This window comes from Diabrotica undecimpunctata, chromosome 7 (genome assembly GCF_040954645.1).
Source record: "Diabrotica undecimpunctata isolate CICGRU chromosome 7, icDiaUnde3, whole genome shotgun sequence".
Taxonomy (NCBI): Eukaryota; Metazoa; Arthropoda; class Insecta; order Coleoptera; family Chrysomelidae; genus Diabrotica; species Diabrotica undecimpunctata.
In genome coordinates, this window is record NC_092809.1 from 71,495,391 (window position 1) to 71,520,952 (window position 25,562).

At 30.6% G+C, this 25,562-nt stretch overlaps 2 protein-coding genes across 2 annotated transcripts; both read left to right on the forward strand.

Moving 5' to 3' along the window:
• Window positions 1-9,810: 9,810 nt before the first annotated feature.
• LOC140446445 (uncharacterized) lies at window positions 9,811-10,311 on the forward strand. The gene has a single exon (XM_072538998.1). It carries the CDS (start codon window positions 9,811-9,813, stop codon window positions 10,309-10,311), a length of 501 nt encoding a protein of 166 aa, XP_072395099.1.
• A 7,888-nt stretch (window positions 10,312-18,199) lies between these two features.
• LOC140446446 (uncharacterized) lies at window positions 18,200-22,708 on the forward strand. Its single transcript, XM_072538999.1, has 3 exons — window positions 18,200-18,297; window positions 18,468-19,477; window positions 22,696-22,708. Exons 2-3 carry the CDS (start codon window positions 18,474-18,476, stop codon window positions 22,706-22,708), a joined length of 1,017 nt encoding a protein of 338 aa, XP_072395100.1. The 5' UTR covers window positions 18,200-18,297; window positions 18,468-18,473.
• Window positions 22,709-25,562: the final 2,854 nt, after the last annotated feature.

Sequence of the window (25,562 nt, forward strand, 5' to 3'; positions counted from 1 at the left end):
ACTTTTAATATAGGTAACCAGATTCTACTACAATTTGCCGAGGAATTTGCTACACAATTGGTCTCATTTAGCATAGTTAGAGCCGCTTCTTTGATTTTTCTCTTTTTACCATCCTTTTCTTTTAGGACTATATTTGAATAATTCCATTAAGCGATATGTTCATTATCCCATGCGTGTGTACATATTTGAGATCTATCAAATTCTCTATTTTTAATATAAGATTGATGTTCACTAATTCTAACATTTAATGGCCTTGATGTTTCACCTAAATAAAACTGATCGCATTCACAAGGTATTTTAAAAATGCAAGTTTTTGTCCTTCCTTGTTCATTGTTAGGTTTGGTTTTAGACAAAATATATCTCAATGTGTTTGTTGTTTTGAATGTTGCTGAAATATTAAATTTATTTCCTAAGTTTTTCTAAAAATCCTTTTATGTATGGTATTGTTATTTTCCTCGTATTATTCCTTGTGTATGCTGTAAGATTTCGTTCTAAATTGTTCTGTTCTATTCGGTCGATTGTTGAAAATTCCTTATTTATAAACGATAAGGGATAATCATTTTTTAATATAACGAATTTTCATTAGAACAGGTAACTTTTCGTTTTTAATATGAATATTGTGATTTGATTTGAAATTTAAATATCTGTTGGTGTGAAAAACATTTGTTAACATCTGTTTTATTAAAAAATGATTATCTCTTATCGTTCATTAATAAGGAATTTTCAACAATCGACCGAATAGGACAGAACCTCTTAGAACGAGATCCTACAGCATACACAATGAATAATACGGGGAAAATAACAATACCATATACAAAAGGATTATCAGAAAAACTTAAAAGGATAGGAAATAAATTCAACATTTCAACAACATTCATAACAAAAACACATTAAGATCTATTTTGTCTAAACCCCAACCTAACAATGAACAAGAAAGGACAAAGAATTGCATTAATAAAATACCTTGTGAATGCGATCAGTTTTATTTAGGTGAAACATCAAGGCCATTAAATATTAAAATAAGTGAACAACAATCTTATATTAAAAATAGAGAAATTGATAGATCTCAAATATGTAAACACGCATGGAATAATGAACATGGGAATTAAAATGATTTAAATATAGTCCTAAGAGAAACGGATATTAAAAAGAGAAAAATTAAAGAAGCGGCTCTAATTATGCTAAATGAGACCAATTGTGTCGCAAATTCCTCGGCAGAATGTAGTAGGATCTGGTTACCCATATTAAAAGAGGACAATATTAAAAGGAAAATACCAGTATTAGTAAGTCGGTAAAATATAGAGGATATATCATTTATGTTTTTTAAATAACAAACATATAAAATCAGAATTTGGTGTTTATTGAAAGTAAACTAAATGCACGACCAAATACTTACCATGTCGGGATAGTATTTTTTCCTGGTTTTTCCCTCATAATTTAGTATGGAATCACTAAAAGGGGATTTTTACTATCATCATGGCATGTGTTTGTCTTTTTCAAGACGAATTACATCTTAGATTTTTTGTGACAGATATTCTCAAGCTAAAGTTGATTTCATGTAATCGAATGAACTATCTTACAAGTAAAGTCGTCCCAGGAACGCAATTCAAGAATATTGGCAATATCATTTTAAAGTCGTCTAATTTAAAATGTATAATGTATGTCTGAATTGTAAATATAAATGAGTCAGATAAAATTAAATTATTAGAAGAATTTTTAACCAAGTCACAAAAAAACAACATTTGTTTAATTTACTAATGTTTGTATTTGAGAACGATTTCCGAAGTGGAAATTGAAACGTCAATAAACTTACTTTATCCTTTAATTGCGGCTTATTCCTATTTAAATAGTAATTATTCTTGTAATTGTAATACAAGTCATGCAGTTTCTCGGTTTTTATTAACTATATTCTCAGTTTCCTGATTTTTTTTTAACTGTCTGCCAAACATACTTCCTAATGACATGTTTATCTTAATGTCGGGCACTAAATTGTCGAACCAAAATAAAACGAAATGATATCTACCCTTTCCGGAATGGAATAAACTATGCTAATAAATTTTCCAAAATTACAAACTATTGCTTATAACTTATAACTGATATTCAAAACAGAATCTTCTAATTTCATATCATTTATGCGTTTATGACGTATTTAGTGTAACAAAGATGACATAAAGAAACAAAAATTATGCGCATAAAAAAAAAGAAAATTTAAATAATTGACGGACTTAATCAACTAATTACTCAGGTACTTATACAAATTTAAAATTAAAATTACTCCAGTCGTTAGAGACGAAAATGCAACTGAACCTCTAAAAATCATACAAACGAGCTAAATTTTGCCAAACATATTAATTTTGGGACCCCAAAAAGATGCAAAAAAGTTTAACACTTCTACCCCCGGGCTTTCCCATAAAATCCCGCTCGCAGGGGGGTAAAAACAACAAAAAAATCAATTTACCAAGAATCTGTACACTGTATATAAAAATGTTTTAAATAAAAAATATAGCTGAGATAATTTTAAACAAAAATGTTTATAAGCATTTCTTGTTATAGTTTATTCGTCTTCCGGGTTTAGACCGTGTCATTTGTGAGTGACCCAAAAGTGGGTTCATCTCGACGTTTCGCTACAATTGTATGTAGCTTCTTCAGGAGAACAAAAAAGAAAAAGAGACAAAAGACAGGAAGATGGGTAGTTAGCAACGGTAACTCAGTTACTCAACGCAACCAGAGGCGAATACTAACTACCAAGATGGGCATTTGGTCACAGTAACTCAACTACTTAACGCAGCCAGAGGTGAAAACCAAATGCCCGGACAGGGATTCACGTCCAACAGCTCAGAACACTAACGCGTCGAGAGGCAGGGAGTGAATCCGACGATTACTCCGCTACCGCTCTATTTATAGTCGCGGTGACCTGTCGTGTCGGGACGTATCGGCACACTCCGTGGCGCGAACGTCAAGAAGCGCGCGCTGGCCAATCATGTGGCTGAATCGTGGTAGCGGGACCGGACGGCGGCTCTAGACTGGGATTCCAGATGGGAGACAAGTAGTATCCTTCCTCTCGATTGATATTATGTGGATTTTTTCGGATCTCTAGAGATTCGCGGATTTTCCTGGAATAAAAGAAGGGGCTCTTAGAAATAATATGAGTTTTTTCGAACAATATGGAATGACCGGTTTCTTGGCAGTGTTCTGCAACTGCAGAATGGGAGAAAAGACCTGATCGAATGCATCTTTGATGCTCTTGAATCCGAGTTTTGACGGAACGACCAGTTTCGCCAATATACACTTGTCCACATGAACAAGGAATAGAATAGACACCACAGGAAGATAGGGGCGGTAATGGGTCCTTAGGAGAGGGTAGATATTGTGAGATTTTCTTGGGTGGTCGAAAAGTAGTCCTGATACCTTCTTTGCGAAGAATTTTGCCAATCCTATCAGTGACACTTCGAATATACGGAAGAAAAGCCACAGGAGTATTACCTGAAGATTCTGAATTTGTCGTCCTAGGGTGTAAAGGGGGATGTAGATGTCGGTGTGTAATATTTTGAATTGTGGACTTGGAGTAACCGTTGGCGACAAGAGTTTTTTGCAGATGGCCAAGTTCTTCTCTAAGGTTGTCAGGTTCAGAAATCGAAATGGCCCGATGGATGAGAGAGTTGATCACAGAATTCTTTTGGGCAGGATGGTGGTGTGATGAAGCATGTAGGTAACGATTCGTGTGAGTCTTTTTTCTATAAACAGAGTGACCCAATCGGCCATTGGGCTTGGAGGTGACTAACACATCGAGAAAGGGAAGGGACCGATTATTTTCTACTTCCATTGTGAATTTTATACTCGGATGTTGTGAGTTAAGATGATCTAGGAAGGGAGAAAGGGTATGTTGACCATGGGGCCAGATGATAAATGTATCATCAACGTAGCGGAACCAGACTTTTGGTTTTAAGGGGTAAGATTCTAGGGCTAAAGACTCAAAGGCTTCCATGAAAATGTCAGCAATGACAGGGGAAAGGGGAGAACCCATTGGTGTTCCAGATATTTGTTTGTAGAAATTGCCTCTAAAAGAAAAATATGTTGAAAGGAGGCATTTTTCCGCAAGATCTGCCAAAACCAAAGACTTGTTATCATTGGTCAAGTGATCTCGCAGAACAACTAGAGAGTCATGTATGGGGATGTTAGTAAATAGGGATGATACATGGAAACTGACGAGAATGTCTTGGGGATCGACCGTGAGGGAGGAGATTAAGGTGATGAAATGTGTGGAATTTCGGACATAAGAAGAGGTACGACCAGTATAGGTCTTAAACTGATTCGACAAGTACTTTGCGAGTTTGTAGGTAGGAGAGTTAATCGTAGTCACAATGGGACGAAGAGGTACGTTGTCTGTACGTTGTCTTTTTCACCTCTGGCTGCGTTGAGTAGTTGAGTTACTGTGACCAAATGCCCATCTTGGTAGTTAGTATTCGCCTCTGGTTGCGTTGAGTAACTGAGTTACCGTTGCTAACTACCCATCTTCCTGTCTTTTGTCTCTTTTTCTTTTTTGTTCTTCTGAAGAAGCTACATACAATTGTAGCGAAACGTCGAGATGAACCCACTTTTGGGTCACTCACAAATGACACGGTCCAAACCCGGAAGACGAATAAACTATAATTCTGACTCTGGCCGTGGAAGCCTACGACAGCATTTCTTGTGTAAAATAAAGAATCGTTCTCTTAGAAACAACGCTTGAAGCGACCGTCGATTTTGCATGTCAGTTACGCGCACCAAGTCAATGTTCAATACAATATGTATCAGCTCGACTGTAAAAATTCGATATCTTTTGATTCAAGTAACCTATCGACAAAAACCAAGATGCGTTTTAAAAGTAAAGAATTCAGCTTTCGTAGACAGTTTTTGTATGTTGTCGCAAATAAACTCAGAATTTATACAGGTGTTAAATAAATAAATATGGCGCGATTTTTGCCATTTTTTATTATTCTCATCTTATTCTCAATCTATCCCTTTCATTGACTGGTCACTATAAAGTTTGGATTACTAGAGCCTAACTTTTAAAAATGTATAGCATGCGTTTTGACAACAAATGTAAGGCATTTGAAATATGATTTAAAAACGCTGGATTTACACCAATCAGATGGCCATATTCCTTAATTCCAAATAGCGACACAGACACCCTGTATATATATATATATATATATATATATATATATATATATATATATATATATATATATATATATATATATATATATTCATATATATATATATATATATATATATATATATATATATATATATAATTCATGTAACTTGAAAATTAAATATTGCTGCCACTTTTTTAATATTCAAACACTATGTATAATATAGCTTTTTTGACAATATTAAGTGGTCAAACTACTTTTTTCTATGCATGTAATGCGAATGAATTTTATAAAATCCGAAAAACGGTAGGTAGTTTTGATATTTATATGTATTAAATCAAATTTACCCTAATCACTTGACTGATTAGACTCTGTAACCTTCAAAGTAATAACTGAATTTCGTCGTAACCGATCAAATTCGCATTCTCCTTGAAAGTCATCGCGTATCATTTATACATGCCAAAAACGCTTATGGCGTCAACACATTCTGCCAGAATCAATTCTGGTTTTAATTAATTTGAAGAGTTTCCATATTGTGGATGAAGTTTTAGAGGTAGTTCGGAAATTTAACAACAGCTGTCAAACTTACACCTGCGCTGGTCCTAGTAATAATGCATTTAATCCTTGGAAATATGTTAAAAAAGTTTGGTTCGCACCTGCATTAATTAATTGGAAAACTAAAGTAAAACGTTCGACAAATGAGTCGTTACACCAGGTTTAGAAGTTAGAAAATTTATAGCTTAAGTTGAACGTTGTTACGAACAAATTATATTAAATTAGTTTTTTCATCGAAGCAAGAGGCATGACCGAAAATACAGTGTAGTCCATTAATAACCACTAGATAAAGCAACCAACTGTAGATTGCACTAAAACATTATTAATAAATTCATCTAATCTTAGATAAATTTCTGATAAAGGTGTTCTGTGTATCATGTATTTTGTGTAATATTTTCTTTAACTATAAAATACATATTTTTTATATTTTAACTATTGTAAGTAAAATGACAAAAGGGTAGGTATTTATTGTTATATTTTGATAATACAGTATGCAATATTGGTTATTGCTATACGGTTTAGAAAGATTATAAGATCGCATATAACAATATTATAAGATATAAAAGAGAACGCGCAATTAGGGACGCCGTGTTGTGTTTTTCTATGTACTATCTAGGCTCTGACGTCACAATGGGTGGGGATTTTAAATTTTCAAATAAATCTGTTTTACGTGTATTTCTCCCATAAGAAGTTGGAAATGTTGATTTTTTTAATATTGAAAAGAATAAATAAGGACTTTTGGTTCTAAACATTCATTTTGTGCGATTGGCTTTATTTGTTGTTCGTGAATTTGTGAGGTAAGAATATCAAAGTATTGAGATATTTATTGTCAAAGTTCACATTTGGTATGAATATCAAAGTATTGAGATATTTATTGTCAAAGTTCACATTTGGTATGAATATCAAAGTATTGAGATGTTTATTGTCAAAGTTCACATTGGAAGATTATATTATGTTTGATTAAAACTTTAATTATTTCTGCTTTATTTCAAGGTATTTTGTTGTTGTTTTTATCAGGTTATTTTACAATTGATCAATAAATCATTGAATTTATTTACGAAGTTGAAAAATATTTAAATTAACGTTTTATTCTTTTTTAGATGCCAGTAATTTTATCCCATAAAAAGGACTAAAGATATTCAATTTGCATCTGGATCTGGATCTCTACCAGAAAGAAGTAATGCATCTGTAGGAACAGAAAATTACTTTCATAAAGAAGAAATAAATCAACTAACTAAAAATGTAAACAATCTTTCATGTCGGTTTAGTTTTGATCAAATTAAAAATAATGATGTTCATATTTTAATGTACACAGGAATATCAACCAGTTCTCTGTACTTAACATTATTTGAAATTATGAAACGTTTTGAGTTAACTTGTTACGCAAAGTTACAAGTAAAAATTTTACCCAAAATTTACCAATTTTGGGAAAAATCTTACGAATAAATAGAAAATGTAACAAAACAAAAATATACAAAAACATTTATGTCTTGTGACAATGAGACCTTACTCAATGCTATTTATTTATTTGTCAACGAGCAATTGCCCAAACTAAATAAAATATAATACTATACAATATGTACAATTGTAATTTATCACATGTCATTACATTTACAAATAACACAAATAAAAAGAAATAAACAAAAAAATATTTTAAAATCGATTAAACTAACTTACACAGCTAGTAGCTTCAAAAAATCATGTGCAAGATATTAATTGCACTTGAATTTGGTATATTAAATTTTTTAAACACTCAATATGGCAATTTAATAAAAAGGTTTCCACAGAATGTTATATTACAACTAAAAGTCCACATTCTCTACTTAAACTAAGATTAAACGAATATCATTAGTCTTTTACAGGATCAACTCACTGACACTTAAAAAGAATAAAACATTAATTTAAATATTTTTCAACTTCATAACTAATTTCAATGATTTATTGATTTACATTAAAATAACCCTGACAAAAACAATAACAAAATACCTTAAAATAAAGGAACAAATAATTAAAGTTTTAATCAAACAAAATATAACCTTAAAATATGAAATGCCAAATTACACTTTGACTAAGCATGACTCTCATGTGAGCCGCATCGTTCCTTTGTCAGAAGCGCATGGCTCGCTGGTGAGCCATAAGCTCGTCCAAAATAAGCAAGTCAGTATTTCAACAGCATTAGAGGTACGTGTATTAGAAAATGGACATGCAGCGGCCTTTATACTAGGAAATACTGAATATGCAATTTGTATCCCTTAATTCTGCAGCATTTTTACGGGAAAAGCAATCGCCATTTTAAAGGAATTAGACGTATGTAAGAGTCGTAAAAGCTCAATCTTTCTTCTCATTACTGACTCTTTATCTATTCTTCAGAGCTTAAGGCAAATATATCCAGCACATGCTATCCTGAAACAAATATAATTGGCACTTTACCACCTACAAAACAGACATGCAAAAATTAAATTTCTTTGAATACCGTCGCACACAAGTATCGTAGGAAATGAAAAAGTCGATAAATTGACAAAGAAAGCTGTTACTGACGAGCAAACTATAATATTGACGATTCCATTCAGTGATATCCACCTCAATATTAAACAGTATTGTGTAAAAAATTGGCAACAAATGTGAAATTACACTACAGCTAAACCTAAAAATGTTAAAACTAGTTTTGGCACCAAACTGCAATTTCCAGAAAACAAAAGGCAATAGGTGACTATAAACCGATTAAAAATTGGACATACAGCGTTGACTCACCAGCATCTCATAACAAAAGAGCTACCACCTGAACGTTTCTCCTGTGAATGTCCAATAACTATCCAGCATATATTGATTGGGTTTTCTCTCCATTTCTACGAAAGAGCCATCAACAACATACCAGAAGAAGCAAATAAACTTAAAGATATTTTAAACTGTAATGTATCATGTACAGTCAAATTCCTTAAGGACATACGTTTATTACACAAAATTTAATAGTTATTATTACTGTAAAATCTGTAAAACCCCTAATAATCTTTAATGGTTAATGTGGCAGTAAAAAAAAGTATTATAGTTAAAAGTAGTAGATAGCTTCATATCAAATAGGGACATACAGATCCCTCATTTAAAAAAAGTATTTAGACACACCAGTGTAAGAGTTAAAGCGCATCCAAACAGCTTTATAAATACTTTTAGATAAACTAAAATGCTTATTTAAAAAAGGCTTTTCAAAAAGTTAAATTTTTGTTACCTTTCTTAGTAGTTATTTTCTGATATAAGTCTATAAAAATTTGTCCTGATAGAATCTGATTTGTCTTTTGGAGTAATATTTCACAAATATTTTAAAAGGGATATGGTACCTTTTAAATATTATCAATAAACGGTATTTTAGTTTATTTACATTAAAATAGACGTGCAATATGTTGGGTACCTATATTAATTTTTTAAATAAATACAAAACGCATTTTATCAAATATTTAAAGTTTTTAAATTCGATAAAAACGGTTTTAATTATCAGGTATCTTGCCCGACGGTAATTTAACGAGCTGTAGCAAACGTCCTCGTACAGTTTTAACTCCGGAGGTAAAATCCATTATTATGAATGTTTTTGATGGACCTAAAAAACGTAAAAATGTGGGTGTTTCGGATGCTGTTTCTCTTTGCAGTTTCTTGGCGAAAGTTTCGGAAAGCAGTATCTATAAGATTATAAAACAAAATAAGAAAGAAGTCAAAGAACTGAACACCGAAACAAGAGGAAGAAAGATGATCGTTTTAGATGAACAAATACAAAGCGCCATTCGACAAAAAATTCATTCGGTTTTCTTTCGGAATGAAATTCTCACATTGAAGGAAATCTCTGCAGAAATCGACAGCGACGATAGCTTGCCAAAAATTTCACGAGAAATATTATTATAAGCATTTTTTGATGGATTATCCACAGGCCTTAAGGCGCCATCAGGCAAAGGTCGACGTCTAATTATCACACACATTGGTAGTGAGTCTGGTTTTCTTCCTGGTAGACTTTTATGTCTTGAGTCAAAAAAATCTGGTGACTATCACAAGGACATGGACGCTCAGAGATTTGAGACATGGTTTTTGTCTATATTACCGACAATAGAACCGGGTTCGGTAATAATTTTAGATAATGCTCCCTACCATAGTCAACAGGAAAAAAAAATTTCCAACAACAAGCTGGCGTAAAGGACAAATCATTGATTGGCTGGATAAGAAACAAATCGCTTATGACAGATCAATGATTAAACCTGAGCTGTTAAATATTGCAAGACAACATACACATAAATATCACAAATATGTTGTTGACGAAATGGCTCTTACTCACGGAGTTCTTGTTCATCGATTACCTCCATATCATTGTGAGCTGAATCCAATTGAATTGATTTGGGCACATGTGAAAACAAAGGTAGCACGTCGCAATACTACATTTAAATTATGTGATATTAAAATAATATTCAATGAAGCTATACGTAACGTTACCGCAGACAACTGGCGAAAGTGCATCGGTCACGTGAAGAAAATAGAAAATAAGATGTGGGATGTAGATATACAGGTAGATGTAATTATGGAACCGATTATAGTCCAACTTGATGATGAGAGCAATGATTCGGATAATTCTGATTTTGAGTAAGAGTAAGTTTTGTAATTTGAGCCATTTCTTGTGTACATTCCAAGCGTGTTTCACAATTAATTTACCTCGCGCTCTTTATTTTCACTCTTATGTACATAATTCTATTGCGTTGTGTTATTTTGTGTTCACGTTATCGATTTTTTTTATTCTTGTGCGTAACACGTTATTTAAATTGTGCAATAAGGTTCAGTTTATTATTATATCAGTTTTAAATGTATAACTTTAAAGTGTTAAATGGGTGCATTATTTCTCTACAGCTAAACTGAATATGATGATGTTTTTCTATAGCAAGGTTCAGATTAACTTAAGTCATAGTAAAAATTTTACTTGGTTACAGTATGGTTTAAATTTATTTGGGAATATTCTGTTGAATTTTAAGAATATTTTGACGTACACATCTAAACACGTTTTGTTTGTTTTTTTAATTTTATTTTGTTTACTAAATTAAATATTTTCATAAAATCCGGACGTCTATGGTTTAAGTGTAAATTTCTGACGTCCGTCCCCTTGTATAGCGCAACGCTCCACAAATTTAAAATGAGTCAGTCCGTTGTATGTTCCGATTAAAGTATAGAATTGCTTAAATCTAGGACCTTATATACACATGTGGACGGTTATATATTTGGTATTAAGAATAGAATACAATACAATAGAATACGCGATCACAATTCCGGGACTAATTAGTAATGCGAGGATTTTCTGGTAAATCCCCTTTAAAATTCAACGTCATGACTACCTGTTGGGTGCTCAAAAAGGATTATACATAATTGCTTGTGGCTCTAAACCCAATTACTTCGTTTACTGAATAATGTGGCTGTCGATATATGGTTGAAGCTAAATGGTAGATTGAGAATTCATAGATAAAAACTTTATATTAATTGCATGTCAAACCTCACAAAAGTGTATTTTTAGTTTGCTGCGGCAAGAAATATAAAAACATCTTAATTAAAGAGACTTGTTTAAATTAGTTACATGACCAAAATTAACAAATACCAGTTAGAAAGCGACGAGGGTTCTTCTTCTTCTTCTTAGCCTTCAGTCGCCCATGTTTGGACATAAGCCTCTCCCAACTCCTTCCATCGGTCTCTATCCAGAGCAACATATTTCCAATTTGTTCCGGCTATTCTTTTTATGTCATCAACCTATGTCATCTGTGGTCTTCCTCTTGGTCGTTTACTTTCGTAAGGTCTCCAATGTTGTATTGTAGTATTCCAACGTTGGTCTTTTTGTCTAGCAGTGTGGCCCGCGAAGCTCCATTTAAGTTTGGCAATTTTTGTTGCTATGTCCTCGACTTTTGTTTTGGATCTTACCCAGTCGTTCCTCTTTTTATCTGACAGTCGTATACCTAACATTGCTCTTTCTGTTGTGGCTAGTTTATTCATATTTGCCTTGGTTAGGGTCCAGGTTTGACGTCCATATGTCATGATAGGAAGGAGGCATTGGATGAACACTTTGCTCCTCAAGTATTGGGGTATTTTGCGGTTCTTAAGTATCCAACTAAGTTTTCCAAATCCTGCCCATGCTAGTCTTGTTCTTCTAGTAATTTCCGCACTTTGGTTCTCTTTGTCAAGTCTCAGGATTTAACCTAGGTAGTTATATTCCTGGATTTGTTCTATCTCACTGCCATTTATAGTTATACGTCTGCAGTCATCTGTGTTTGTCATTATTTTTGTTTTTTTTCATATTCATTTTTAGGCCGACGTATTGGGAGCTGGCTGCTAGTTCCGTCATCATAATTTGCAGTTCCTCGAATGTGCTCGCTATAATTACTAATCTGGGGTGGTTTAACTGGGTGCCATTAAAGTTAATGCCATAGGTTGACCAATTTGTAGTTTTGAAGACGTCTTCTAGGGCTAGCTTGAAAAGCTTTGGCGATATTACGTCTCCTTGTCTCACTCCTCTCTTAATGGGGATGGAATTTGTATTTTCGTCGAGCTGTACTATCATAGTTACGTTTTTATATATATTATGTATTAGTTGCCTATATCTAGAATCTATTCTACAATTATATAAGTTAGTTTTAAGCAGTGGGTTTATCCATAATGACCTGAAGGACTAAAAAACATTAGTAAATACTTAAATGTGAATAGACAATTGTTTACCGGTATTTGTAGATATTATATTTTAAAAGCCTTTTGTTTTGTTTCCCTGGAAAGGCCAAAGCTACCAGGTAGTTATTGTATTTAGAAAGTATCAAATAAAACCGTTATCATTTTCAAAGAAATTTGTTGAGAAGCGATGCTTGGGTTTTTCTGATATAAAATGAAAGGCGGGATATAGTAATTTTCTAATTGGTTAGCAAGTTTAGAATGGGATGAAAGAGAGTGAATGTTTGAAAGTTTGGATTAGAAAAGATTATTTTGTGATGGTCATCCGAAATAAGTGAAGTTTTATGTAGTCAGTTAAGAAGCAAATACCAGTTTGTTAATAATTAGAAGTGGGTGGCTGAAAGGTGGAACGAGGGATAGGTCAGAGTTGAGAAGTCGAATACCTCCTTGATTCTATAAAGTCCAAGTGAGTAAGTCACAAGAACTATAACTATTAAAAATATTTGCGACACCAAGTAAAAAAAATACTTGGGTCTCAGGAGATTGTTAGTATATGAAAGAGAGGAGAGAATTTTGGAGTTTGTTGAACGAGTACTGGTAAACGAGGCCTGCTCGTGTTTTGGAGAAAGGGTTGCTGGTATGCTGATAGTTTGATACTTAGAACGGAGAAGGCATTGATTGGTAGCCTAACATAATCAACAAGAGGGAGCTGTTTTGAATGAAAGGAGACATCGTCGTGTGTGAATTAAAAGGTCAGTCAATAATTTTTTGTAACAGAATTTTTGTATGTTTCAAATAAAAGACTCGCTTCAAATAAAAGACACAAATTATCACTATTTTAAAATACCATAAATTTTATAAAAGTTTTTTTTTTAAAGTCAAAGGATAATTATTAATACTGCTTAATAAATTTAAAATGTTTCTTTTTATAATATTCAAAATTTTATAATTTTTTGAGTACAAAAACATATGAACAAAGATTCCAATATTTCAAAATTTTCATAGGAAGTGTAATTATTTTACGAATACAGAAATTTTATCCCGATAAGGAACAACTAAGAGATACTGGAAACCACGAGAAAAGATAAGTATAACCTAAACTGATTTTTTTTTTTTTTTGTATAATAAAATGGCACCCTGAGATTATTTTTTTATGTATGATTTTGCGACACTTAGATAATCAATTAAATAATTAACTAAAGTATTGACTAGTTTGAAATATATATATATATATATATATATATATATATATATATATATATATATATATATATATATATATATATATATATATATATATATATATGAAAATTACTGAGTTTTCGGGAAGAACTATATATATATATATATACATATATATATATATATATATATATATATATATATATATATATATATATATATATATATATATATATATATATATATATATATATATATATATATATATATATATATATATATATATATTATGTTTGGATGGGTTGTAGTCAATAAAAAGGGGCTATTAGATAATTATCCTTTATACAATATTGTGTTTGCAATTATTTTCAAGAGCTAAAATAATACAAAATATTTTATAAAGTGGAATTATTAATTGCAAAAAAAATTAGTAACTCACCATATAAAATTAGGTTAGTTGATAAAATTTTGCTGCTACACATACTTAAAAGACACTATTGTGATGTTTTTTTTTCGAATTCTTTTAGAAATGTAATTTTTTAAAAATTATTTAAACAAAAAACAATTGAATTTTAATAAATTATAAGTAAATTTTAAAAATAATAGCAACCAATAAAAGTACAAATAACCGTCAATGTCATAAATGGCAACTTACAGTTTGTATTTTAATTTATTTTTGACAATTATATTGCCAAAATTAAAATGTTGTTTATTTAATAATAAAAAAGAAGATTATTTATTATTCACAGATACCTGAAAAAATGTAACAATTATATGAAAAATTAATTAAAAATGTGATATTTTACTGGTTTTATAAATAAATTATAGAGAAATAATATAAGTATAAATTTTGCTTAGATTTTGAATTTCTGATCTTTAAGTTATTATCACTCTTGCTAATACAAACCATTTATAAAAATGTCATTTTGAATTTATTACCTTCATTACACAAATATTTAATGTTATTAAAATCCATAATATGGTCTTTATCGATTACATGCCCTGCCAAAGCACAAGATGTTTTTTGTTTATTCTACAATCACTCACTTGTGGGAAATAATACGATTTGATAGATATCTCATGGTCTCACCAACATACACAGCTTCACACTGAGTACAACGAATGCTATATACTACATTTGTTTTATCTAATTTATCTATAGTATATTTAGTTTTAGAATATAAAGATAAAATAGTTTTGGTGTTTTTTGTTGCTATTTTGTATTGTCAATAACCTTTAGTATTTTTTTTTTAATTTAGATGTTAATGATGGTACGTAACGTAGTAAAAAATAATAAATGCCCTGATTGTTGTATACAATGTTCTGCGATTTAGACAAACACTATTAGAAAAAAACATCCCATGTAGCATATCTGGAAGATAAGAGTTCTCAATTAAAATAGTTTTCCACAATTAAAAATCTTCCTGTAAATAATCTGAATGATAAAACCTTAAAATAGGTTTTTTTAATCCTGTTATAAAATTCGTTTTCATCTCGTTTGGATGATGTGAGTAATAGCTTATAAATCTATTACTACACATGGGTTTTCTGAAACATCTGGTTTTCAACACATTATGTGTAGTTTTTACAATTCTCATGTCAAGGAATTGTAGAGAATCTTCCACCTCTTCTTCAAGTCTGAAGTATTATGTTGATTATGATTGTTGAAAATGTTAAATCATTGATAACATCATTCATGACATAGCTACTTAGAATCTAGAAAGACTAGATCCCATAGGGCTACCAACAATTTGTTTATAAAAGACACCATTAAATAAAAAAATATTAGAATCAAAAACAAAGTTAATAAGTATTTTGAAATGTAATGTCAATATTACATAGTATGTTGTGAAATCTCATTCCAATGTTTTTCAACACTACTTATGATTAAATCTAAAGGTAAATTGGTAAATAGAGATGTTACATCAAAACTAACCAAAACATGGTTTTATGTTAATTAAAAATTATTGATGACAGTAATAAAGTTAAATAAATCTTTAATGTAAATATTGTTTTTTAAATTGTAAGCATTAGTCAAGATGTCAGTGATTAGTTGTGCTATTGGTCCATTAGGAGGGCATAAAGATAAAACTTATTAAAATGGACTTAGCAGAGGATTCTTCACCAACAATGGTAGAAGCACACGAAGTACGAGGACACAAAAGCAATTCGACCCCTTTCTCCGACGAGACAACCATACTTCTATACGCGCGTTCGACGTTGGAAATTTGTACGGGAGTAAATCGGCAAAATTACATATATAAGATATAGGTAAGAGAGAGACAGAAGATACATTTTTTCTTTTTTCTCTGTCGCAAATAAAAATGTTTCTTTTGTAAATATATTTAATATTATTAATATTATTATTATTTTTCCATTCTGTTCAGATTGGTCTTGAGCCTCGTTAGGCATGTTAAATTATAAATTAAAACTTGTAATATCTCAATAAAGTTTAACTGTGTACTTATATACACAACAAACAACAATTAATTAAAATTTGTATCTGTCAATGTCAGACAAATTGACAGTTGTATCATGAAACAATATTTTTTTTTTATTAATATTATTATCATGGTAAACTAAACATATGCGTAAGTAAGTACATATGTACAGTCCATCTAATTTACTTACCGTTGCACGTCTTTATCATTGACAGAGATCGAAGTTCACATACAGTCCATTCAATTTACAAACCGTTGCACGTCATCGGCGTCATAGTCCGTGACGTCACATGATACCAACACAAAATATTTAGGCGGTAGGTGTGTTCTTTTTTAGAATCACTTTGCCGAGTACACTGGCATTACATCCACTAGACATATTTTATTATATACGCGTAGAAATAATATTTAAAGATTGCTATTAATGTTAACCCAAAAAAATACACAATAATATGTTTCATTTAATTTGGATAAATGCATTATAAAGCGTTTTTATGAAGAATATTTGTTCGGAACACACTGTAACTATAATCGAACGAAGGTGATATTTTGGCATAAATTGGTAACACTTATTTGACAGTTGCGGTGTTGACACTTTAGTTTTGTTTTTATTATTTACTAATAATTAAACTATGTTGTTTTTTAAACAAGCGGCTCAAATTGTTTTTAACAAGATTTTTTTAAGTATTGTTTTGTTTCTGTTTATTTACATTAAATATTAATTTATTTTGTTGTATAATCCACTTTTGCAATAATTATGTGACTAATTTGATTTAAAATGGATTCAGGATTTTTTTATACTTTGGCAACTATGTCAACTTCGATCTCTGTCAATGATGATGAAGTGCATCGGTTTTTAAATTAGATGGACTGTAGTTGCCAAAGTATAAAAAAATCCTGAATCCATTTTAAATCAAATAGGTCACATAATTATTGCAAAAGTGGATTATACAACAAAACAAATTAATATTTAATGTAAATAAATAGAAACAAAACAAAAGTTAAAAAATAATCTGATTAAAAACAATTTAAGCCACTTGTATGCGTCGTATAAAGATGTAAAATGGAATACTTAAACAAAAACAACACTTTTTTCATTATTTATTAACATTAGTCAACACCGCTACTGTCAAATAAGTGTTACCAATTTATGCCAAAATATCACCTTCGTTCGATTACAGTTACAGTGTGTTTCGAACAAATGTTCTTCATAAAAACGCTTTATAATGCATTTATACAAATTAAATGAAACATATTATTGTGTATTTCTTTAAGTTAACATTAATAGAAATCATTAAATATTATTTCTACGCGTATGTAATAAAATATGTCTAGTGGCTGTAATGCCAGTGTACTCGGCAAAGTGATTCTAAAAAAAAAACACACCTACCTCCTAAATATTTCGTGTTGGTATCATGTGACCTCACGGCCTATGACGCGGATGACGTGCAACGGTAATTAAATTAGATGAAGTATATATTGTCATTTTTAAATACTTATAAATATTGCATTTTAATTTGTATTGTATTATTATATTGAATTATGTTGCAGTGTATTGTATTGTATTTTTATATTAATAATAAAAAAATAAACAACGAATTTTACTGCAGAGTATGTGTAAATTTTTTTTGCATTCAACTCCTTTCATACATATACGAAAATAAAAATATACATTTTCATCAAAATATTGACTCAATCCTTCATTTACTATACTTCTATTACAGGTCAAATGTTGTTTATATACAGCAAACGAAGCAACATATACCTATATACCTAATTCTGTTTCTCTTTCTGCTCTCTTTTACCTATAGCATTACATATGATTGTGCAGATTGACTCCCATATAAATTTGTAACGGCGAACGCGTGTGTAGAAGTATAACTTCTACTGGCAGTTACATTATGACACCATATTACTAAATATTAAATAAACTAGTTAATAAACTAAAAAAATAATAAAATATCATAGCATCGTAGATACTTTAGAATTATAGGTTAAGATTTGCATTGCTTTTAAATTTTTATAGACCGAGCACCAACTAATTATTACTTTATTAGTTAAAAATAGAAATTGAGAAGAATTGATATATATATATATATATATATATCAATTCTTATTAACTTATTTATAAGTTCAATTATTTTTATATTAAAAAAATGTTTTCAAAATTATAGAAATTTTCGGAGAAACATTTGTTAGATCAAAACATTTTTATATAAAATATTTTGAACATGTAAGCAGTGATTTTTTACTTACCAAACTAATTTTTATTTGGTAAGTTAACAAAAATTGTTTTTTCTTTTTAGTTCAACCTTGTATGTATTTTGTCTTTTTTAGCTCTTGATAATAATTGTAAACACAATTGAAAGCTCGAGATTAAAAAAATAGTTAACCAATAGCCCTATTATTGACTCCAACCCATCCAAAACAGTTATATATTTGTTCCAAACGAGTCACAAGTACTTCTTTTTTCTTATTCTTGTAGAAAAATATGGGTTTTTTCGATGACATCCGAAACGATTATGGGCAATCTACAGTCAGAATTCTGAAGGATTGGACTAGAATTACCATCAAACTTGCTGCTTTACACAATCAGAAGACTTTTTTGTTGAAATGTAGATCTAATGGATGTTTCCCTGGACATGTTACAAATGGCCTAGTTAATGTAAATTCCCTTTTACATCATCGGACTGGGAATATTCACCATGATGCTTGGAAATTATGTGACAGGTTTGGAAGAAATATTATTAATTTAGAAATTAAAATCGCTTTTGCTGATATAAACTTTTTTGAAAGAAAATTACATGAGTTACGTACCAAGGCCTACAATATCTTAAATTTCCACACATTTAATGAATTTAATCGTAGACAAAGAATTAAATACAACACAGAATTTCATAAAATCAAAAAAATACAAATTAATAAGTTCAATAAATTAAAAATAGAAGCTTTTGATAAGATAAAATTTCAAGAAAAATGGTTTAAAAATCTAACATCTATTCATTTTCCTTTTGAAATTAAAAAATTTTTAGCATTAGGACCTAAATTTTCTTTATGTCCTTCCAAATCTGATATTAGAGTTCCTAATTTACTTTCTGATATTGAATCAATAATCAGACCACTTAATGATAGTCAAAAGGATGTTGTTAGATCTAAATGTACAAACGTTATTACAAACTTTTTGCATAAAGAAGTCAAAGATCATTTTTTAAATAAATACTATATGCAAACTAAACTTTTTCTTAAAAACCATCCTGAAATTTATATTGTTAAAAGCGATAAAGGTAACGTAACTGTTGTAATGTACAAAGAGGATTATCTACAAAAAACTGGAGAACTCTTAAATGATACTAAGTATTACACTACACTTAGAAGGAGTCCTGTTTGTACTTTGCAACAAAAAGCAAATTGTCTAGTATCTAAATTAAACATAAAGAAATTTATTGATAATAAAAAAGCAAAAGAACTCAAAATTTATAATTCTATTGCTCCACGGTTCTATGCTCTGCCAAAAATACATAAACCAACTTTATCTATGAGACCAATTGTTTCATCTTTATGCCCTCCTAATGGACCAATAGCACAGCTCCTCACTGACATCTTAACTAATGCTTATAATTTAAACAACAATTTTTACATTAAAGATTCATTTGATTTTAGTTCTTTCATTAATAATTTCCAATTACCACAAAATTATGTTTTAGTTAGTTTTGATGTAACATCTCTTTTTACTAATTTGCCTTTAGATTTAATCATAAGTAGTGTTGAAAAACATTGGAATGAGATTTCACAACACACTAATATTGACTTATTACATTTCAAAACACTTATCAACTTTGTTTTTGATTCTAATATTTTTATATTTAATGGTGTATTTTATAAACAAATTTTTGGTAGTCCTATGGGATCTAGTCTTTCACCCATTCTAAGTAGCTATGTCATGGATGATGTTATCAGTGATTGTATCAGTAATTGCACTTTTTTCATTCCTTTTATTAAGAGATATGTAGATGATTTAGTTTTGGCACTTCCTAAACACAAAATTCATGAAACAGTCAACATTTTCAACAGTCATAATCAGCATATACAATTCACAGTTGAGGAAGAGGTAGATAATTCTCTACCATTCCTTGACATGAGAATTGTAAGAAATACAGACAATATGTTGAAAACCAAATGGTTCAGAAAACCCATATGTAGTAATAGATTTATAAGCTATTACTCTCACCATCCAAATAAGATGAAAATGAACCTTATAACAGGATTAAAAGAACGTGTTTTAAAACTTTCTCATCCAGATTATCTACAGGAAGATCTTCAGTTATTAAAAAATATTCTAATTGAAAACTCTTATCCTCCAGATATGCTACATAGAATGCTTTTTTCTAATATTGGTAATATAAATAATTTAACACCATTTTTTGCTCAATCTCAAAACATTGTATCTAACAATCAGAACATCTATTATCATTCACTACCTTTTATACCATCATTAACACCTAAATTAATACAAACACTAAAGGTTATTGACAATATAAAAATAGCAACAAAGAACATCAAAACTATTTCATCTTTATATTCTAAAACTAAATATCCTATAGACAAATTTGAAAAAACGAATTTAGTATACAGCATTAGTTGTACTCAGTGTGAGGCTGAATATGTTGGTGAGACCGGAAGAAATCTTTCAAATCGCATTATTTCTCACAAAAGTGATTGCAGAATTAAAAAACCATCTTGTGCTTTGGCAGAACATGTAATCGATAAAGACCATATTATGGATTTTGATAACATTAAAATTTTATGTAGTGAAAGTAATAAATTTAAAAGGACTTTTTTGGAAATGGTTTGTATTAGCAAAAATGATAAGAGTTTAAACAAAAGATCTGAGATTCAAAATTTAAGTAAAATATATAATTATATTCTTTCTTTATGATTTATATATAAAAATTGTAAAATGTCATATTCAATTCTCCATATATCTGTCACATTCTTTCAGACATCTGTCAAGGGTGAATAAATCTTCTTCTTTTTGTTACTAAACAAAAAAGAATGTTTAAACGAAGTTTTACTTTTGGCAATATAATTGTCAAGAATAAAAATTTTATGTTGGCATTTATGACATTGAGGCTATTTGTAATTGGTTGCTATTTGAACTTATTTATAAATTCAATTATTTTTATATTAAAAAAATGTTTTCAAAATTATAGAAATTTTCGGAGAAACATTTGTTAGATCAAAACATTTTTATATAAAATATTTTGAACATGTAAGCAGTGATTTTTTACTTACCAAACTAATTTTTATTTGGTAAGTTAACAAAAATTGTTTTTTCTTTTTAGTTCAACCTTGTATGTATTTTGTCTTTTTTAGCTCTTGATAATAATTGTAAACACAATTGAAAGCTCGAGATTAAAAAAATAGTTAACCAATAGCCCTATTATTGACTCCAACCCATCCAAAACAGTTATATATATATATATATATATATATATATATATATATATATATATATATATATATATATATATATATATATATATATATTTTATTAATTATAACATGAAATACCATAATACCGTTACCGTGTGTCATACGGACACACTCTGTCTTACTACGTCAGAAAAAATAAGAGTCCGAATGAGAGTTAAGTTATTATAAATTTTTAAAAATTATTGTAAATTTATTAACCTAAATTTAAAAAAGTAATAAATTAGGTACTATTAACTTAAAACTCTAATGAATAAATTTACTCTCAATACCATATTCTAAAAGTTCGTGTACTGTTTATTAAATACGTTAACCAAAACACTTCGTTTAATATGTTTTCCCAGTTTGAATATACGTTTTATACAATAATACCTACGAACTTGATATTTCGAATGTACACGAGCTCCAGAACCAGAAAGTTTTATACAATGAAACAATTTTCCGCGGAAGCACTTCATTGAGTGTCTTTTGATGTAGACTACTTGAATTTAGAATAGGTGCATACTGTTCTATCTGTATTTGCATTACCAGGGGTAAAGGGTTTTTGATTTATTATTTAGCTGCATCAACCTATATGGCTAATACATAATATTACCAAAATATTTATACTAAAATATTGAATGGGTTACTATTGGTTATTAATTACAAAATACATACAGTATTTTTCACAGTAAAATCATAACATGTCACGATTTATTTAAACTGACGTCACTTTAATTTAAAATTTCCATAACATCAACCTTAGAGTTCAAATTTCCCTAACACAGCTAATAATACGCCACCCATATGAGTGACGTATTATAAGAATAAGAAATAAGAAAAATATAACCCTGATTATATTGAATAAATAACCAAAAATATTTGTTAATATTAATAATATAAACTAATAATATATTATAAAATAATTGTTTAAGCGTAATACTCCACAAAATAATAATTTTAATTAAATAGATTAGATAATCGTAAGTCACAAAAACTGGAATACTTCAAACTTCAATGACGGTTCAGCGTTTGGCAAAATTCTTTAAAATGTTGCCGCCTTTTTAAAGTAATAATGTTGTTTATATATTTTGATTTTTGACATAATTTGATTCACAATATATATAGACATCGATATATACTATCGACATCAAACAAGCAGTTAAACACAATATTATAAAAAAAGACGATATTGTACATCACATTGAAGTAGTTTAAACTAATTTTAATATTTAATTTTCCAGTCCTTGTTTTTAATAACTAGGTCACATCTTTTGGGCATGAAATTTATTTATTTTTGCAGTTCCTCCATGGAAATACAGTGATGCCAAGCGTGCATTAGAGATTCGATTAATTTCGTTTTATTTGTGGGTTTGCTTTTGGAAATGTTTGATATCCTTTGTCACAAATTCTCGATGGGATTGAGGTCCAAGGATTGCGCTGGCCAGTCGATCATATCAATTTCATTACTCTCCATCCAAGCTTTAACCAATTTTTCTCTATGGCAAGGAGCATTAGCATCCTGAAAAATAAATTTTTCTTCACCAAACAGGTCTTTTCCACTACGCAGTATCTTATTCTGTAGTACCTCAATGTATTTGGTAGCATTCATCATTACACAGACAACGTGTAGGCGACCGACCAACTCCTCGAGCGGACATGCAACCTCATATCATAAAGGAGGTTGGATGTTTAAGTGTGGGAAGAAGACATTTTGGAGAAAATTCTTCACCAAGAAATCTTCTGACGTAGGCATTCTCAGCATAATTATTATTATTGAAAGTGGATTAATCACTAAACAGTTCACTCTACCACTGCTCTGCTGTCCAGATTCGATGTTCCTTGGCCCATTTCAAACGGTGCAATCTTTTTTGCTTTTCTGAAAGCAGTGGGTTCTTCCATGCCTTACATCCTCTTAGTCCAAAACTAAGCAGTATTTTTCTCACAGTGGAAGTGCATACACTTACACCTGTAGATTCAGACGACAGCGTCGTTAATTGGGTGGAATTAAGGCTTATGTCTGTCAGACTTGTTCTTCTTAACGCAGCGTCATCCCGAACAAAAGTTTTCTTTTTTTGTCCAAAACGCGGTCCGTCGTCGATTTTTTTCTTGTTCAGCATACTTCTCAATGACTCTTATATTACTGTAGATTGATTACAGTTTACCGCGGATGTTATTTCACGACTAGATTTGTCGTTTTTATGGTGAAAAATAATTTCAAAACGCTTTTTGTCCGATAATTTAGTTTGTTTGGACTGGGATGATATTTTGACCTTTTTATCAAAAATCAAAGAGCGAATAAAAAGGTAAATACAGTGTTTATATAGTCAAAATATGTCGCAAATTTGTCACTAAGATTCAATTTAATAGTACTTTAACGACTTCCCCTTAATAATCCTCTCATAATTTTCTCGGATTATGGGAAATCCTTTCAATCAGATTATTTAAATCTTTTCTGTAGAATTTTGAGCTAGTAATTAAAAAAAAACATTAGTAAGTATACCGATAATGCTAATTACAAGCACAAACTTAAAATGAATTAGCGAAAATATACAAAAAACTTGTGTTAAGCCTCAAAACCTATAAGGCGCTTAGGTGATGCAGGACTTTTTAACACCACTGTATATATATATATATATATATATATATATATATATATATATATATATATATATATATATATATATATATATATATATATATATATATATATATATATATATATATATATATATATATATATATATACTTAATGACATTAGAAGTGTTACACCTAGAAGGAATAAATTGGACATAATTTTTTGGCAACAGAATGACAGCATTTAAAACATACTATGATAACAATATCAATGTTTTATCTTTTCTACTTTTTGTAAAAATAGAGTTTTACCTTTAAATTAACCGATTTGTACATTAACCATGTATATTGTATGTGTGTATTGTATTTGTATATTAACCATGTAAGCGATTTTGACAGGGACAGAATTATTGCGTATAGAGATATGGGTTTGTCGTATCGCGAAATAGGCCGTCGCGTTAATTGTACGGCAATGACGGTTTTGCGTGTCTATCGTGTGTGTACAAACGAAGGTAGAGGAACACGAAGAAGACCTACTAGTCACCGGGGTGCACAACAGAGCATCAAGATAGGCGCTTTAGATTACTTGTTTTGCGAGACAGTTTTGCTACTACGCGTCAAATTGCTGACCAATGGTTTGGAGTAGTAGGTAGACCTGTTAGTATGCGTACACTATATCGTCGCATTCGAGCCTTTGGACTGGTTTCATTCCGCCCACGACTAGTGCTTCCTTTGATTGGGGATCACTGTCATCAACGTTTGAATTGGTGCTGCGAACGGCAGCATTGGGTGGCAGAATGGCGTAATGTAGCATTCAGTGATGAATCAAGATTCTGTTTAGGAATGCATGATGGTCGTAAGATGGTAAGACGCCGCCGTGGAGAGCGACGAGATATCGGGTTTGCTGTTGAGAGACATGTACATAGGACAGTTGGAGTAATAGTTTGGGGGGCTATTGCCTATGGTAGCCGATCACCACTTGTGTTTATTCGAGGCAATATGACAGCTGGGTATTATGTTGATGACATTTTACAAACCACTTTACTGCCCTATCTCGACGGCCGTCGAGACGTCCTTTTTCAGCAAGACAACGAGCGTCCCCATATTGCTCGTGAAACTATGGACTTTCTCCAAGAAGCTGGCGTTAATGTTTTGCTGTGGCCACCCCGTACTCCGGATTTAAATCCTATCCAACATGTATGGGATATGATGGGAAGGAGACTGTTCACTTTGCACCATCCTCCACAGACTCTGGCACAGTTAATACATGAAGTTCAAGTTGCTTGGAACGAGGTGCCACAAGCAGACATCAATCATCTCATTTTGTCAATGCCTAAACGTATACAGGAGTGTATTCAGCTACGGGGTCGCCAAATGCATTATTTTTTTTTTGATTACTTGTTAATAAAAATTCTTGAAAACGTTATCGTTTCATTCTTGATATAAATCTACCATGTTGCCAAAAAATTAAGTTCAAGAAATTATTCCTTCTGGGTGTAACACTTCTAATGTCACTGAGTATATATATATATA

What these genes read in the sequence shown, in the direction of transcription:
- LOC140446445 (XM_072538998.1), top strand. Translation starts at nt 9,811, where the DNA reads ATGCTCCCTACCATAGTCAACAGGAAAAAAAAATTTCCAACAACAAGC.
- LOC140446446 (XM_072538999.1), top strand. Translation starts at nt 18,474, where the DNA reads ATGGGTTTTTTCGATGACATCCGAAACGATTATGGGCAATCTACAGTC.